At 43.8% G+C, this 17,990-nt stretch overlaps 1 protein-coding gene across 1 annotated transcript; it reads left to right on the plus strand.

Moving 5' to 3' along the window:
* Nucleotides 1-7,050: 7,050 nt before the first annotated feature.
* On the plus strand, nt 7,051-17,577 carry LOC134945180 (uncharacterized). Its single transcript, XM_063934306.1, has 5 exons — nt 7,051-9,474; nt 12,858-12,935; nt 13,956-14,123; nt 15,322-15,553; nt 16,911-17,577. The coding sequence occupies exons 1-5, from the start codon at nt 8,849-8,851 to the stop codon at nt 17,193-17,195; spliced, it is 1,389 nt and encodes a 462-aa protein (XP_063790376.1). The 5' UTR covers nt 7,051-8,848; the 3' UTR covers nt 17,196-17,577.
* Nucleotides 17,578-17,990: the final 413 nt, after the last annotated feature.

Below are 17,990 nucleotides of genomic sequence, written 5' to 3' on the forward strand. Positions count from 1 at the left end.
AAATGCTGTCCTCAGATCAGAGCACACCAACTATTCAGCATTGGCTATCCTGTTTATGTCGTGATTTTTTAAAGTATGCAAGAGAAAGCTTAGGCCACAAAAGGTTGAAATCGATTTTAGCTGGGCTCTAATCCATGCATCAACACAGACTTTCAATCAAAACAACATAATGGACTATTTAAAGAAATGTATCCTCGTTTGCGAAGGAAAAATATTGTGTAATTTTACAATTCTCCATATATGTGCTACACACATGATGAAACTTATGAGCATCAAGCTGTCAAAATTGAAGGCAAGCAAAGCCACAAAACAATTTTTCCTCTGCTCATTTGCATTACTACAAAATGCAGGTAGTCTTGGTGAAATTGAAATTCAACTATTACGGATGACGTATGTTTTCTCAGTGCAGAAAGAAACAAATGCATGCAAAACACACATTGCAGAATTGAATGAAGCCATCAACATTCAGAAAATTGAAGGGATTGAAAACATTACAGAGACTGGGACCAATGAAAATTTGGATAATGAACCAAATGAAGAATGGAATATCAAGAGGGGTTCACCATTTTCAAAGAAATGTTCAAATATGTTCACACAAACAAATACTAAAGCAGGTGATGATGATGATGATGATGATGGTGCAACAGCAGCTGATAATGTGCTATACTGTCCAGCATTAATAACCCTGCTTCAGGCATATGTTGCCACAATCCCATTATGGAGCGGAATAATGTTAAAAAATCTAAGTCTTCTCAAAACTCGTGACACTAATGCAACAGTTGAAAATTGGTTCAGAACTACGAAAAAGGTGATTTTTTTTTTTTTTTTTTAAATCAATAGTTTTTATTGAAAAGATAAACATTTTTATGGGGTACAGAACAAAGAAAAAAAAGGGGGGATGGTACATCAATACAATATATAAAAAAAAATAGGTATGTTAGGGGTACAGAAGGGTGAGGGAGGGGGGGGGAGAGTAGGGGTCCAGACTAGAGTTGGGGGGGTGTTGCATCGGTGCCTTGTATATATAATATATCAGAAAAGTTGAGACATATAAAGAAACTGTACATTGCAGTAAGGTAATAGTGGCCTAATCTTGTTGGTCAGAAGATGTAGGTACGCTTTAAAAGATAGTGTTGGAGGGAAACCTAGTGAGGGTCGGCCCTCAACCGGGAGGGGAAGGAATAGATGCCTAGGTAATAGGGGGTGTAATGGTATGTGTTATGTTATAGTTCAAATATTGTCGGGTTGCTCAGATGGGCTAAGTGGGGGTGGGGGGGCTTTGTGGAGATATTGAGACCCTTCAGTCGAGGAGATATAGGTATGCCACGCTAGCCAACGCGTTTTAAGGGAAGTGTAGTTGAGAGAGGGGGAAGCTGATTCCGTCTCCATAAGGAAGTGGTAGTTTATTTTATGTATAACTCTAAGCAGGGTGGGGGGAGAGGATTGTTTCCACATTTGGGCTAGGTTTGCTCGAGCGGCTATCAGGATGTGGCCCAGGACATATCTGGCGGGAGGGGTTATTGCAGCGGGGACAACTTGTAGTAGTGCTAGGGTTGGGTCTGGAGCTAGATGGGTGGACAGAACTTTATTTATTAGCTCAAATACATCTATCCAATATTTAGTGATCTTTGGGCACGTCCAGAATATGTGGAAGATATGTCCCACCGAGCCGCATAGTCTCCAACATTTGTTACTGTGAGAGGGCCAGAATTTATGGATTCGGTCTGGGGTTTGGTAAATTCTGTTCACTAGTTTTATATGCATTTCAGTGTGGTTTAGGCACTGGGACATGGAATGCGAGGTTAAAAAAATTTGGCGCCAGTCTTTTGGGGATAGGGTTTTTCCCAGGTCCTGTTCCCATTTCTTTTGGGCGTTTGATTTAGAAGGGGAGGTAGGGGTTATCCGAAGTTTATACCAGTATGAGATGTCGCCTTTTGAGACCGGTAAGGAGAGACGGGAGAAGAGAGTATGTGAGGACGTGTGGAGCGTTGCATAGGTAGGAGGGATCGTCTTCCACCAGTGTGCTACTTGCATATAGTGGAAGAGTTCTGTAGCTGGAAGTGAGTATTGTGACTGGAGAGTAGAAAAGGGTTTTAGCGAGAGTCCATCGAGGAGGTCTCCCAAGGATAGCACTCCTGCGTTTCTCCATTTGGATAAATTGAGATGTGGTATCATCGATGCTAATGTGGCGATCGATATCTGGGAGATATGGGAAATGGGCGAAGGTAGGGAGGACGATAGGGAGTCCCATATTTGTAGAGCAGCTTGCGTGGAGGGAAGGAGGGATGATTGCATAGGTCGGAGCGACTTTGGGATACGGAAAAGGTCAGCTAGGGGGATTGGATTTGATCGGATTTGCTCCAGTTCCATCCATCCAGTGTGCAGTTGGGTTGAGAAATAATATTTAATGGGGGCTAGGAGGGAGGCTTCTTGGTATAGCGGAATATTAGGTATATTAAGACCACCAAATGCTCTAGGTAAGGTCATTCTAGAAAGAGCCATTGAAGGTGGTTTTGCAGACCAGATATACTTGGACATGATAGAAGAACAGGTTTGGATGGCTTTCTTTGGGAAGGGGTATGGTATAGTGCGGAAGAGATACATTAGTTTAGGGAGTAGGGACATTTTAAATGCCGCCATTCGTCCCAACCAAGAGACCTCATAGGATGACCAGGATTTCGTAAGGGATTCCAGTGACTCTATCAAGGGAGTTAAGTTGGCAGAGAATACGTCTTTAGTGGAGGTAGGAATGTTGATACCCAGGTATTTAATTGTATGGGTTCGCCAGTTATAAGGGAAGGAAGCTTGGAGTGCAGGGATGGAGTGAGATAGGTTGAAGGGGAGGGCGTCTGTTTTGGTAGTGTTTAGTTTGTAATAAGAGGCGCGGCTGTAGGCATCTAGCACGGCGTGTAAGACTGGAAGCGTTGTGGTGGGTTTAGAGATAAAGAGGAGGACATCGTCAGCGAAGAGGCTAAGTTTATGGAGGGATGAACCGAACTGAATTGCCGGAATGTTGGGATTGTCTCTTATTTTAGCTGCCAGGGGTTCAATTGATAGGACGAAGATCAGGGGGGATAAAGGACAGCCTTGTCTGGTGCCATTTGTAATAGGGAAAGGGTCGGATAGAAAGCCTCCACTGAACACCCGGGCCGTGGGGGAGCTGTATAACGCTAGGATAGAGGATAGGATACGATCCCTAAATCCGAATTTGAGGAGAGCTTGGCGCATGTATGTCCAGTTTAATCTGTCAAACGCCTTCTCCGCGTCTAACGAAAGCAAGAGAAGGCCCTGGTCTCCAGATAGGGAGTCTATCAGGTTGAAGACCCGACGTGTGTTGTCAGATGCTTGTCTCCCAGGGACGAAGCCAGTCTGGTCCGGGTGTATCAGTGAAGGGAGGAGTTTGTTAATGCGGGTTGCTATCATTTTGGCATATAGTTTGATGTCGCAGTTTAGTAGCGCTATTGGTCGATAGTTGTGCACAAGGGTGGGGTCTTTGCCGGGCTTAGGTATAGTGACAATACGCGCTTCTAAGAGTTCTGGAGGGAGGGAGCCTCGGTCTGAGAATGTATTATATAGCGAGGTCAGGAGGGGGGAAAGGACGTCGTGGAAAGTAGAATAGAAGTCAGAAACAAAGCCGTCTGGGCCAGGGGCCTTATTCCTGGGGGTAGATTTGATAGTTGTGGAGAGTTCATCCGCCGACCAAGGGGCATTCAGAGAAGAAAGCTGGTCCTGTGTGAGAGTAGGGAGGGAGAGGTCATCTAGGAAGGATGAGATGGACGGGGGGGAGGGTTGTGGGGTGGAGGGGTCAGTTGCTAAGTTGTATAATTTGGCGTAATAGCTTGCAAATTGGTTCGTTATATCTTTAGGGTTCAGGATCTTTTGTTTGGAGGGAGAATAGACACATTTAATTCTATTTCTGGCTTGTTGAACGCGGAGTTTGCGTGCAAGCATTTTGCCAGCTTTATTTCCTAGCAGGTAAAATTTGTGGCGCATTCTATTCAAGGCCGCTTGGGTGCGTGCGAGGAGCAGTTTTTGGAGTTGACCTCGGACATTAGAGATCTCAGTTTTAAGTGCTTTGGAGGGATGGGCCTTATTCTTAGTCTCAAGGTCCAGCAGGTCATCCTCCAGAGTCTTCTGCTTTTGGAGGGCTTGTTTTTTGAGAGTGGCGCCGGCCTGAATGGCGGCTCCACGGGTAACGGCTTTAAAAGCACACCAATGATTGATAGGAGAGGTATCTTGAGGGGAATTGGTGGTTAAATAGGAGTCAATAGAGTCTGAGATTATTTTTTTAGACAGGGGGTTGTTTAGTAGGTATGGATAGAGGCGCCAATGTCGGGGAGGATTAGAGGTGCCCTGGAGGTTCCATTTCCAGAGAACTGGGGCGTGGTCTGACCATGTGATTGGTAATATATCCACGCTATTAGTTCTCTGGAGAGACCATTTATCACATAAAATCAGGTCTATTCTGGAATAGGAGTTATGGACAAGGGAGTGGAACGTGTATTCTCGGCCTGTAGGGAATTGTGTCCTCCAGATATCATATATGTCGAATTCTGCAAGTAGGTTGCGGAAGGCTAAGGAGGGGCCAGAGATAGTAGTTGGAACAGATTGGGGGAGTTGGCGGGACTTGTCCAATTTAGGGTCCAAAACAAGGTTAAAGTCACCCAGAACTACCAGGGATCCTTTTAGTGCATTTCGTATAGTAAGGAGTAATTTTCGCAAAAATGGGACCTGGTTAGAGTTAGGTGCGTAAAGGGATACTAGGGTAACCAGTTTGTCATTGAGGAGGCCAGTTATGATAATATATCGGCCATTTTTGTCTGAAAGTTGAGAGTGTAGGGAAAAGGAGACATTTTTGTTAAAAAGGATGGCTACTCCGTTTCTTTTGGATGGGCCATTGGCATAGTACCCCACTGGAAAATGGCTATCTTTAAAAAGGGGGGGGTTAACAGAAGAGAAATGGGTTTCTTGTAAAGCTATGACATCAGCTTTTTGCTGGTGGAAGAAGGAGAGGGCCAATCTGCGTTTGTTGGGAGAATTAAGTCCCTTAACATTAAGAGATATGAGGTTCAACATTGGGAGTCTATATTAGGCATGAGAAAAATGGTCTGTGGGTATCTATTGGAGCATATCTGCTCCGAGTGTAAAATAGGCGTTGGTAGCCAGGGATATGGATCGAGTCTGGAGCTCGAGGAGGGGGGGAACGAGTGGGAGATACATGGGACGAAATTAAAACAGGAGAGGAGGAGGTAAACAACGAAAAGAAAAGGTCCGATATATTGGACCTGCATGACTACTGCAGGGGTAGGGGAAAAAATTCTGGGGAAAGCAGTAGTACAGAAAAAGGTGAGGCGGGCTGGATTAACCTGCGCCGCCACTCTAAACCAACTTCTAAGAGGGTAACCTTGGGGCGTGGGGGTCTATTGTAGGTTTCTCTAAATAGGAACATACGCCCCCTAGGGTACAAGTAGGTAATTAGTAGGTGTCAGTAAATAACTGGGCAACATGTCGCCCCTTAAAATATAACAACATTTGAACAACATGTGAGGGAGTACCCCCGTGACTAGTAGACCTAGAAAACAAACTTATATCGAGATATAACATTGCAATTGTAGGAAGGAGCATACAAAGGATACTTTCAACTCCCCGCACTGGGGGGGGAGAAGGTCTACGGCCTCCGTGAATCGGAGGATCTGGTGCCTGGTTTGTGAAAGGACCCAGCTCGATAGTCCAGTGATTCAGGAGGTCGACCAATCATGGCTGAGGTTAGCAGCACGCGACGATGTAGGCGGCTTCGAGACGGAGATGTCCCAGTCCATCAATAATTTCACACCTGCATCTAGGGAGGAAATTATGTAGGTTGAGTCCTCGTATGAAACTATCAGTTTAACTGGGAATCCCCAGCGGTAGTGGATGTCGTGGGCTCTCAAAGCAAGGGTGATGGGGGTGAAAGCACGTCTCTTCGCTATGGTAGCTGCGGAGAAGTCTTGAAAAATCTGAAGTCCCCCCAGTGTATCTGAGTTTTTGGATTCTCTAGCGGCCCTCATAATGCGTTCCTTAACTGGGAAGAAATGGACTCGGAGGAGGGTGTCTTTAGGAAGGTCGGATGAGACGGTTCGGGGTCTAGGGAGACGGTGAATGCGGTCAATCAGGAGTTCCGAGGGATCCGCCTTTGGGAGAAGCTTCTTGAATAAGACAGTGGCGTAGGCTTCCAGTTCAGAGTTGGTGACTGAGTCAGGGATGCCTCGAATTTTGATGTTGTTCCGCCTTGATCTGTCCTCCATATCCGCCAATTTGGATTTGAATTGATCCAGATCTTGTTGTTGGCGGTCGTGAGATGAGAGTAGGTCATTGTGGGAGGTGACCAATTCCTCCATCTTGCGTTCCAATTGATCCGTCCTGTCTCCCAGAGCTACTAGCTCAGTTTTGACCTCACGAATGGCAGAGGTCAGATCTTTGGAGAGTTCAGATTTGAAGGCAGAAAGTATCTGGCAGAGGGATCTCACTGTTAGAGGGGCATCCGACTCGCAGTCTACACCCGATACCGAGAGAGCTGAGGACAGGACACTTGATCCCAAGGGGTCCAGTGTGGCAGAGGGGGAAGGGGCATTTTGTAGCGGGGAGATTTGGAGGGATTTTCGCGAGGGGTAGGCGACTTTCGGGGGGATTGTCTCCTTTTTTTTTGCAGGAGCCATTTCTCGTCAGTAGCAACGCACCTAGGGTTGTCGGAGAGACGTGCCTCGATAGTGGGTCCAATCAGCCGGTAGTAGTGAAACAGGGGTGCTCAGTCACATTGAAGAGTATTACGTGTTATTTAGACAAGCATGAGTGGCGGTAGACAGGTTAGAGAACGCTCACATTGTTGAGGTCATTGAGGACATAGATCCGTAGGGTGTGATTGCCGGGACACAGCTGAGCTGGGCAGGCTGACAACCAGGTCTGCCAGACCGGGAGGGTGAGGGGTCTGGTTTTACCCCGTAGGTGGTGTGGAAGGGATAGTGAGAGTGCTTCTGGCCACCGATCTCGTGGGGTTTGGGGTGGGCTGTGTGTTGGGTGCGGGGTATGGTGATCGCCACACGTATCCGCTGAATTTATTCCGCAGATCCTTCTCCTGAGTGGGTGCTGGTTTCAGAGGATATTGTATTCAGCCCCCCTGGTGCTGGGCTGCGGGGGGAAACTGAAATGGTGGCTTGCAGGGTGGGACGGATAGGGGGAGAAGCGGGTAGTTCAGCTGGAGGGAGTCCACTATATGTAGGAGTCGCCCGCCGGCTGACACTCCGTTAGGTTGCTGCGGCAGGTGTCTCACCCAGGTACTCTCCGGGGTTCTGGGCACGTAGGCCCAGGTGTGGGTGGTTGTCTGGAGAGGTCTGGGGTGCCCGGGAGGTAGGGACGGGGACAGGTGCGGGTGGATCCTGCGGCTGGTCGTCGAGCTCTTCAGTGTCCCCTTGATGTACTGGTCCCCGAGGCCAGGTCACGGAGGGCGGACAGGAGGCTAGGCGGGAGGCAGTTGAGGACCGCGGGGTATGTGTGGGCTGTGAATTGCCTTGCGGCGCCTCTTACCTCCGTCCGCAAGATGGCCGCCGGCAGCAGACAGGCACGTCAGGCAGGCTCCCGGAGCGTTCACTCTCGGCCGGGGGACTAAGCAGCGGTCCCGCTGTAGGTCCGGTCGGGGTCCCAGTCAGAGGAGAGGTGGAACGAAGGCGGGCCTTGGTGCAAAGGTACGATCTGCCGTGTTTCCTCTGAGCCGTCCCGCGGGTCTGGAGCTCGAAGTCGGGCGGGCTCCAAACTTGAGGCCCCGGTTTCAAATTGCGGAGTAGGCCGCGGGCGGGAGATAGTCACAGCGGCTTTGCAGGTTTCGCCTCCCAGTCCAGCACTTATACTGCAGCTGCAGGATATGTGTCTAGAGAGGTTCAAGAGAGGATTCACCCTAGTAAAAGGGTTTATATGCCGGCTATTGCAGGAGCTCAGGGATTGCTAGACCTCTCTCTGCAGTGTCTAGGCCACGCCCCGATTTATTGTATTTTAAATGAATTTAATTTATCAGCACTCAGCGGAGTGTGTCATATGTAGCCAGGCGTAGTGTGGAGGATGGTGCTCAATAGTTTCCACAGCCAGGGTCGTCTGATAAGGAAGGCCTGGGGTCCAGAATCACAGCTCCCACCTCCCTCTGCGTAAGGATGGGCAGTGTGGGCATGCAGCCCTTATCCAAGATGGCGCCGTCAGTGTCCCGTTTAAGGCCTCTAGGACCGGGGTGGCTGTTGCTCTCCTAGAGTGGAGTGAGACGGTGGTGGTAGTGGAGAGGGGCCCCCGAGGGCCTCCCGAGGCTGATGGGGTCGGCGGGGGGTCAGGTGCGCTTCCAAGTGCAGAGTCGCGGTCTCCGGCGCTCCGTCTCCGCCTCGGCGCCGGTCAGCGGGTCTCCGCTCTGGGCAGCGCCGTGCAGCGGGAGCTCCCCTATTGAGTCGGCTGAGGAGCGGGGCTTATCACTGGTGCGGTAAGGAGAGGGGATGAGCAGGTATCTCGTCAGGGGAGTGCTGGCGGTCTACTTCTGGTCCCGGCTGTGGTGAAATTGAGCCCCCGGCTTCAGGTAGGCAAGTGGGCCGCAACCCGCACGGGTGCAGGGGGCACCCGCCGGCTCCGCAGACCACTGCCCTCGAGTCAGGAGGGAGGCAGGGATGCAGCAAATAAGTGTGGGTATCAAATATCTGCTAATAAACAACTGATATAAGTATCCCAAGCAGGAGCTCCAATATTACCCAACTGTCTGGGTCTGTCGCCAAGCCACGCCCCCCCGAAAAAGGTGATTTTAAATGATAGACTTCATCGAAGCCCAGGAGATTTTCTACAGTGTATGTATGAGTTTTTGCAAGGAAGAATGAGAGAAATTGGTTTGAAGTTTTTTAAATGTGTACAAAAATTGGAGAATGAAAAATATCAAAGTGATAGACCAGAACAGGAACATCTTACCCAGTTAGAAAAATGGCAGAGAAGAATAAAAATAGGTAAGAGTAAACAGGCCAAATACTACCAGCCGCCAACACCGAAATCTACAAAACAAGTGTCTCATGCAAACTGTCCAGCTTGGTCCGGGAAAGGGAAACTTGGAAAAAAGACAATTATCCTACGCAACACATGTTCCGTTGACAATTTGCTTTTTATAACTCATATGGCAATAAGGAAATATGATTGGATCTTAAATGAATTAGATGGTCTAAAAACACAGGATTCAAGCATCAATACATTACTGAAGGTTTATCAGCATTTTCAGAGGAAAGATTGGATTAAAGGAAAAATTGAATGGTTAAAGCAACTAAACAGATTTCGAGGCCAAACTGTGTGGGACGCATATGGAAGTGAAGAGGATTTTGTTGTATGTCGTTTAAATTATCTACTTACAACAACAGTTGAGTCTATCTGCAGTGGACCTTTCTGCCCAGAGCCAGTTACCAATAGATCCACCAATCTTCTTGAAATTTGGTAAGAATGTTTTCCTTTTCTTTCTAGCATTAAATATGTTTGAGATATTTGTCCAGTCATTATGTAGACATTCATCATGTCGATATGGTCATAGTGTAAAAATTGACCATGTCAACATTCCATGTAGACAGTGATGAAATGTTAACAAATTACAATGTTAACATATCATTCTTGGTGGCACAGTGGCGACGTACTGGCTCCTTATGGCTGCACGATGGTCATGTGACTGACTTCTGCTGCAGTTCTCTGATCCTCCAAGATTTACTTCCCTATGCATAACACCACCCCCTTTCAATCGCACTCTATTCCCTGCAGCCTAATCCTAACACCCCCCCTACCCGCAACTAAACCCTAACCTTCCACCCTGCAGCGTTACCCTAATGTGCGGCCAGCAGTATAACCCTAATGTTCTGAGATTGTCAACACATTGCATATTTAAAATTTTTATTATGTCGGCATCATAACTGTTTACTTTAGGAATTTGAATTTGTCATTGTCACATTTTGACTACATTCCAAATGGGTAAATGTTTTGTATTGCATTTTAGTTATATAACATTTTAGGTAAAAGTAATTGTTCAATGAAAACAATGGAATTGCCCCAATCATTTTCCTGAAACATGGCAATAGCATTCCAAGCCATTATTATCCTATATAATAAAATTCTAAAATGGCCTACACATGGGGCGACTTCAGCACTTAAGCACAGATCACTCAGCACACATGCTAGTCAGATTACTTAGAAAATAGGTACAAATCACTACTTGCTTAGGCGCTGCAAGTCTGCTCCTCAGATAGTGTCGAAGTCGGAAAATATTGCAATACACACACCACATGCAAACACCACACAGATGGCATCCATATATGTACTTAGTCTGGCGTGCGTGCAGCATACTCGCAAATTGCGTACAATCGCCTCCCACGGGAGTGCGCGTACGGGCGTGGTATGAGCAATTACAGAAAGATTCTTACTATTAATGCAGAGACATGCCACAGTGCTCAGCCTGTGTCGAGTCACTGTTCACACACACACACTAATCTAACCAAACATGCACATCCTTCCAACACAATGTCTTGGTATTCCAATGTTTGAACAGACCCCCTGGTCTGTGAAGAAAGATGCACACAAACCAAACTGTCATTGTTTAATGGAAACCAGGACAATAGGAGACAAATATACTATACAAAGAGCACAGGCCTTGCTGATACAGATCACTAGCAGCTGACAACTTACATGGATCAGAGGTGTAACATTTATAGTCAAAACTCGTGGAATTATATATATATATATATATATATTTATTTGTGTGTATCTTGAGAATGGTTGGTCATTTCATGTGTAGGATCATGTTGCTTTGAGAGATCGCATGACAGGGTAACCTAATGAACATGGAACTATCTGTCACACATTGCATGTTTCCCAAACTTGGTGCACACATTGCACATAGACTCCCCTTTCCCCTCATGCAACTTTTACTTATTTGCAAGGCACAACAAGGGAATTATACACCTTTACAGTATGCGAGGGGACAGTAACTGATCAGAGCATCATGCATGGTATCTACGTTTTCGGATAATTATGAGTAATAATCCGGTGTTGGTTTGGAGAAGATCGCATGTCGTTGCGAATAGTTATTCGCAAAGGCAGATTAAAGGTATATTTGTGTTTATTATGTACTTGGTATGCGGCTGGAATCCAGAGCTACACACCCCTGGATCAAGGCATCGCCCATCTCTTCAAACCGACCAATGACCTCTCCTGTACTGTAAACGACCATCCCTCCAACCAATCAGTGGAGAGCATACAACCCCATTGTATTGTATTTTGGGCAAGGGTATATAAACCTTGCACCTGGGCCGGTCACTCTCTCTCTGCTTTTTAAAAGACTCATAGGTTGTCTTGCCAGACGGCTGGGGACCGGATCCGGGTGGCGCAAGCGACAAAGCGTACGTATCATTGGGTGTGACTCTCTCTCTGTGATTGAATTGTATTGTGTTGTACCATTATATTTTAACTTATTGTAACCCCCTTTTACAAATATATTATTACTTGTTGCTGCTTTGGACCACAACATACAATCAAATACTGGTGTCGTATTCAGTTTCTGTTGAGCGTTTGTATAGTATAATTGCCACACCTAGAGCTGCCTCGTGCTCTCAGCGTGTCGGACTGTGTGTATGCACTGAGTGTAAGCTGCACGGCTATTCCGGCGTGTGTACGCTAACTGGGGACAGAGTATTTATTATAGCAGCCGCTGCGGCTTCAGTTACAGTGTGCAATAGGGGTTAGTGGCTGTTTTCCAAGAAGTCTATCGAACTTCTCAATAGGAACTGGGTGAGATAAGAAGGATAAGGATTGGGGGCAGATAGGGATTGGGGTGAGAGAGAGGGGTTGAGGTAGAGAGGTAATTCATAGAGAGTGGAGTGGTAGGGGCAGAAAGACAGTGGAGAGCGGTGCAGATTTTTTCAATATAGTATTGCATATCAATCGATATATATAATTGCTCCTAACTTTTATGGTGGGAATTTCTGTGTTTTGCACACTGGTGGACACTACATGGTGGGGATAATTCAGACCTGCTCGCTAGGCTGCGTGTGTTTGGAGCATAACAAGCAGGTTAACGCGGCCCCTCCAAACGCATGCCCCCCGCCGCCCAAGCACCTGTGCAGGGCTGCTAACGTATGTGTCAGCGTACACATCCATTCGCTTGTGCCCGCCCAGAGGAGAAATCCTTTGATGGTTACTTACCATATAAGGATTTCTCCTCCTGGCTCCGGCGCTTGCAGCCGCTGCGTGAGCCAGGTCTCGGCGGCTGGACGTATTTGTCAGAAGTCGGCGTGGGTGTTGACGTCATGCGACATCATCCACCCACCACGAGCAGGCAGGGGAACGCCTGCGTTCCCTAGGATGCGCCCAGCATTTCTATGGGTGCGCCAGGAAATGCCGGGGCTCTTCCCCGGAACACGCCCTGCCTGTCAATCAGGCAGCTATAGACCCCGCCAAATTAAAATTTTGCCAAAGGCACTCACAGCGGGGGCCTGCACATGCGCATTAGCGCCTATGCGCATGCGCAGGCCCCCACAATCGGTGACGGTGCCGAATTCGGACCTGTACGAACAGGTCTGAATCAGCCCCAGTGCCCAATGAAGTAATTCAATTGTTGCTCAGTTTGGGTTTGCACAGCCACAGGCACTGACATCAGTGCTCACAGCTCCCCAAGCTGAAAAGAAAAGAAAAGTGAACCGCGTGAATGCTCAATGACGAATTTTCACAGGCACAACAATTTACGTTGATTTTGATGGACTGGTAACTAATTCAATAAATGAATGGATTTTAAAATGTCAATTTATTTTAGCATTAATATTGTGATTTATTTTCTACAGTTGTGATGACCTAGGGAACATCCAAACTGTACTTAATACTTGGACAGATGGATATATAAGCAGTTGCAAAAGAAAACGGTAAAAAAAAAAAAATGAAAATCATTAAAGAAGGCAGTTTCATTATTGTGTTTTGTTTTAGATTTTAAACAAACTGATTGCACATTAGACACATACTCGCATGATGGTGCTGGAGATTTTTCATGTGGTCACCCACATTCCCAGATTAGTGAGTAGATCTTCTGCATCCAGTCCACTTCCCTATGAAGTGAGCAGGATCTAGAGATAATACTGGGAACGGTGGTTACATATGTAAGAAATGTTGTAAAAATTATGTCATTTTAAATCAACTCTCATAACCAATGACCCCCAGTTCACAACATTTTATCTTGATGTGAGTGGGGCTTAATTACACGTGTCCTGAAGTAGTCTGCTGCATCTCCACTCATTTATTTTTCTAAAGAGAATATATAAGTAGGAAATTATGAAGAACACTAAAGTTTATAACATACATTTTATAGATTATAAAGTGGAAAGCCCCTTGGCTCACAATATCTTGGTTTCAAGAACCAAGTCGTCAAAGCAAGCCAACTCAAATATGGGTGTAGACATGGAACCTGATTAAGAAGATCTTGATGTAGCTGAAGATGAGGATAAAGGAAGTTGGATGGGTCATGTAGGGAAGGGAGTAGGGAGTAAGCTGTTAATTGATAAGTTACAGACTCCAATAGAACAGATACATATCTGAGAATAATGGCATCCCCCAGATTGACGATAGAGAAAGTCACTAAGATCTGTTTGTTATTATATCCCCCACAGTAAATCCATGCAGCATTAGAACCTTGGAAGTTGCTGGATTAAAGATAGTCTGCAATTTGTTCTTTTAATAGCATTTCCATAATAATTTAAGGGTCATTGTTCGATAGTTTCCAGCTTCTTCACTATTTCCAGTTTTAAGAAGCGAGCCTACTAGTTAGTATTGATTAGTTATACTGTATTTTTATTGTGGACAAATATTTGAAATGCATAACAAAAATATATATTAAGCAGAATCCATATACAGGAAAAAATTTATATCAAGAATATATTTTATGTTACCAGTGGAACAAGTTCTTGTGACGGGATAAGAACTTTTTCAAAAAGAGAATTCAAACATGGCTTACCATGCATATTGTTTGTTACTATTGTGAAAAAAACATCAGGTGACCCTTTGACCTGTCCCTCGCGCCATACTGCACTTCCATCTATTGTTACAGTTTCTGGAAGAAGGTAAGTTATAATTTACATTGTATACGTATGTAAGTAACTATGTAATTAGTATGACTTGATATTTGTTTTTTTACTTGAATAGTTTTGTTAAATTTTAAATCTTCATTTTTTTTAAATTTGTGCATTCTCCATGGTGCTCCTCTAAGGAGGCATCAGTCCTTTACTAAGATGGTAACTTTCTGGTATTCTGTGCATGTGTAACTGCATCTTGTAACTTTTTTCAAGCAGCAGTGTGCTACGAATGTGATACACTTAGCTCACAGATACCCTGCGTTATTCCTAGGATCAGGGCCATGTTAACGTATGGGCACACCTAGTAGCTTCACAGGTCCTACAATTCTAGGAGCCTTCAAGCAGTGGGGTGTTTGGGTATATGGGCACTGGGATAATGCCTCCGGAGCCTCTTGGTTGGCAGATAGAGAATGCTGTGTTGATTTTGAATTACACACAATTACAGTGTCTAGGCACCATTGTCTTCAGCCAGGCAGTGAATGTCTATCAGCACTCTGATTAGTGGATAGCGCCAGCCATCTACCAATCAAAGTGCTGACAACCACTCACTGTATGGAAGCATGTGGACAGACTATACGGGACTGCAGGAGGAGTGCCCAGTTATGTTTTGTTTTTTTCAATTATTACCATCAATGGGTGAGTTATAAATTATATTAATTTAAGCTAAACAAGTTTCTTCTTACTAAACAAAGAACCAGAAATTGACACCCTCAACCTACTTTTATTTCAATTTTTTCCCTATCTCCTTTCTCGTACTGTACAACTTTTTATTTTATTATTATGAATATTATTATTATTTTTTATGTATAGTGTGTTTAGAATGTTCTCACCTTTTATAGCTTCATAAGTAAAATTTAAAAAGTTGTCTTAACAATTAACACGAGATTTGTATGTATTCTCAGATTATACTTTATTTATATTTCAATGTGTATAGACAATTTTGATTCTTTACTTCTATGTCTATTTTTATGACATATAAGCTAGATGTTTATCTTATTGACTGCTACTGTACAGTTTTTATTCACTCGAATTTGAAAAATCATATAAATATATTTAAAAAATAAAAACATGAACAATACTATATCCTTTCAGAATTTGAAGCGACATATATCAGCGTCAATAACATGCAAACTCTATTAAAGATTGATATCCTTTTTTTAAACTATTATATATTTTCCCTACCTAGGTATAAGCCGGTAGCAGTAACCTACAATGTTGGAGAACATTTTATTTGCTTCTTCAGGCTAACAGATGATGATTCCTGGCACTGCTATGATGGAATCAAAGAATTTAAAGATCCTGGAAAGGGAATTGAGGTTGCCACCACAGAGTTAATAGAAGAAGTTCTTGTGCCAGGCGTCACTGTCGGTCATGTAATCATGGTTCGTCTCAATGAATCTTCATTGAATATTGTGCAGGTAAATGAATATTGAATGATTTTATATTTTTGGGTCTAATCCACCCCTCCCCAAATTTACTAGCAATATCATAACTTCACTAGCACCCTATAGATATAACATTCTGGGTCTAATTCATGTTTGTAAGTAATGGACATTTATCATGAAACAGAGCGATTATTATCAGACTGCACATGTGCTGCAATTGCAATGTGAAGGTGCCACTGCGATTCCGCATGCAATGAGTGTTTCACTGCAAAGTGATTGACATGTATTGACCATTTGGAGGTGTGAACAGGGAGTTTATGGGAAGTGATTGGGATTGAGTCCAGTCTGTGTAGCCATAGACCAACCATAAGAGCAGATGTTCCTTGTTTTCGCATATAGGCTGTAAATGTGTACACAATTGTTGATAAGCTTGTGATGGCTCCGGTTTGTTGCTTAATTTATGGGCGGAAGCAGCACTTGATAATATTAGCAACTCTGTAGCCTAGATAACTTTAATACAATGTGTAGAAACATGAATTAGTCACTCTAAATGCCACCTTTACTCAGAATGCCTTAAGTATTCAGCTCATAAGGATTGGAAGTATACCTGCACAGTCTGGTTTGGACTTTGCAGGCATGCCCCGCAAATGCCCAGGGCAGGGGCCTCCATGAGCCCTGTGGCACATGCTGCAGCTCTGGGGAAAAGGTGGATGGCCTCGTAGCAAGGGGATGTGGCCACACAGCCCAAACCAACATTTTCATAACTCCTGGGGTACAGGAGATGCTCATCTGACACTGGAGACAGCTGTGACTGCACTGCCAGCTTCTTCAATGTTACAGGATCAGTGCTGCATGTAATGTTACAGTGCAGCACTCAGCTCGTGTCACTGAGGAGAAGCTTGCATTTTGGTGTTAGCCTATTGTAGGGTAACACCCGTGAGCGTCCTTGACCCTACTAGTGATGCCACAGACCTGGATAACATTTGTATTGTACAATTCATGCTGTTTGCTCAAGAGCATAGGCTGGTTTCCAATGAATAATTTTGGAAACTGTCCCAAAGGGGATGTCTGGATCAGTGGCCTTATTAACAAATAAATAACATTTTATATTTGATATTATTATTATTATTATTATTATTATTATTATTATTATTATTATTATTATGAATATTATTATTAATAAAGTAACCTTGTTTTAATTTCCATTATAAATTAAAAAAACATATTTTTATTCTATAAATATTCCATAAACAACATGTTCATATTTTAAAAACCGTATAACATAAAAAATAAAAAAATGTACGTTTTGTGCATACCATCACATTGCATGGTACACAAGGCTAAAATAAATTGTAACTTCTTTTTTAATGTTTCAAAATTTGTTTTAAAGGAACCTGCAATACTGAAAGACATGATTGCAGCACAGAAATGGGTAGAAGATCATAAACATACATTTTCCGGTCAAGTTTTTATACCATCACTACTATCAATGACAAAAAACGAGGCAGAAGATTGTATAAAAAAATACCATAATGACCTAAATTTGGATAGTGACATGGATGACTGTCGTGAGCATTTTATATTCGCTTTTACAGATAAAGATGACATGGAAAAGTTTCTTACTGAGACAAGAGACAAACAAACACTGCTTGTACATACTAAGTTAAGTGGGTAACTTAATTATCCTCGTTATATTTCATGGTGTGAAAAAGGATGTTATCATTAATATTTAACACCAGTGGCTATTAAATTAGAACCTCTTTTCTCACACAGTAAATTAGTTGTTTATAGAGTTTACAGAAATAATCTGGGATAGGTTCCTGGACATATCTGATAACATAGTCAAGGCACTCCAGAAACAGGCTACTTACTTATCACTGTTTATTGCAGCAGGCTGCATTCGGGGCTAATTGAATAGTACAGGGTGATCAATAAGATGGCATTAAATTATTCCATTTATTATTCCGTTTTGTGTTTTTAGATATTTGTAAAAAAAAAATTGGTATTTATAAATAGATATTCTCGTTTTGGATACAACTGTTACACTATTTTTTTTTTTTTTTTAGCTCCATTAATATATTAAAGTGTAGTTCTTTCAATTATGAGTGTCTATTTCATAAAATAAGGATCTCAGAAGTATCACATTTTAGTCAAGATTCTGAATGGCTGTTACTCTTTTTAATGTGAAAGGGCTATTAATAGAGGAAACTACATGAATGAAGGTTACACCAACCTCAAATGTCACATTTTTTGCCCGATACTCGTTAACCCTTGCAAAACTACAGCTACTTATTCAAAATAGTAATTCATAATACTGTGTATGTGCCCAACTTGCCAGCGTATTTCATGCCCAAACCAGTGTTGGTCAAGGCAAAATCCATGTGGGTCATATGCAAGTGACCCGACTATTGATTTCTGGTGTCAAAATTGTTGCCCGAGACTCGTTAACCCTTGCAAAACTACAGCTACT

Source organism: Pseudophryne corroboree, chromosome 7 (assembly GCF_028390025.1).
Source record: "Pseudophryne corroboree isolate aPseCor3 chromosome 7, aPseCor3.hap2, whole genome shotgun sequence".
Lineage (NCBI taxonomy): Eukaryota > Metazoa > Chordata > Amphibia > Anura > Myobatrachidae > Pseudophryne > Pseudophryne corroboree.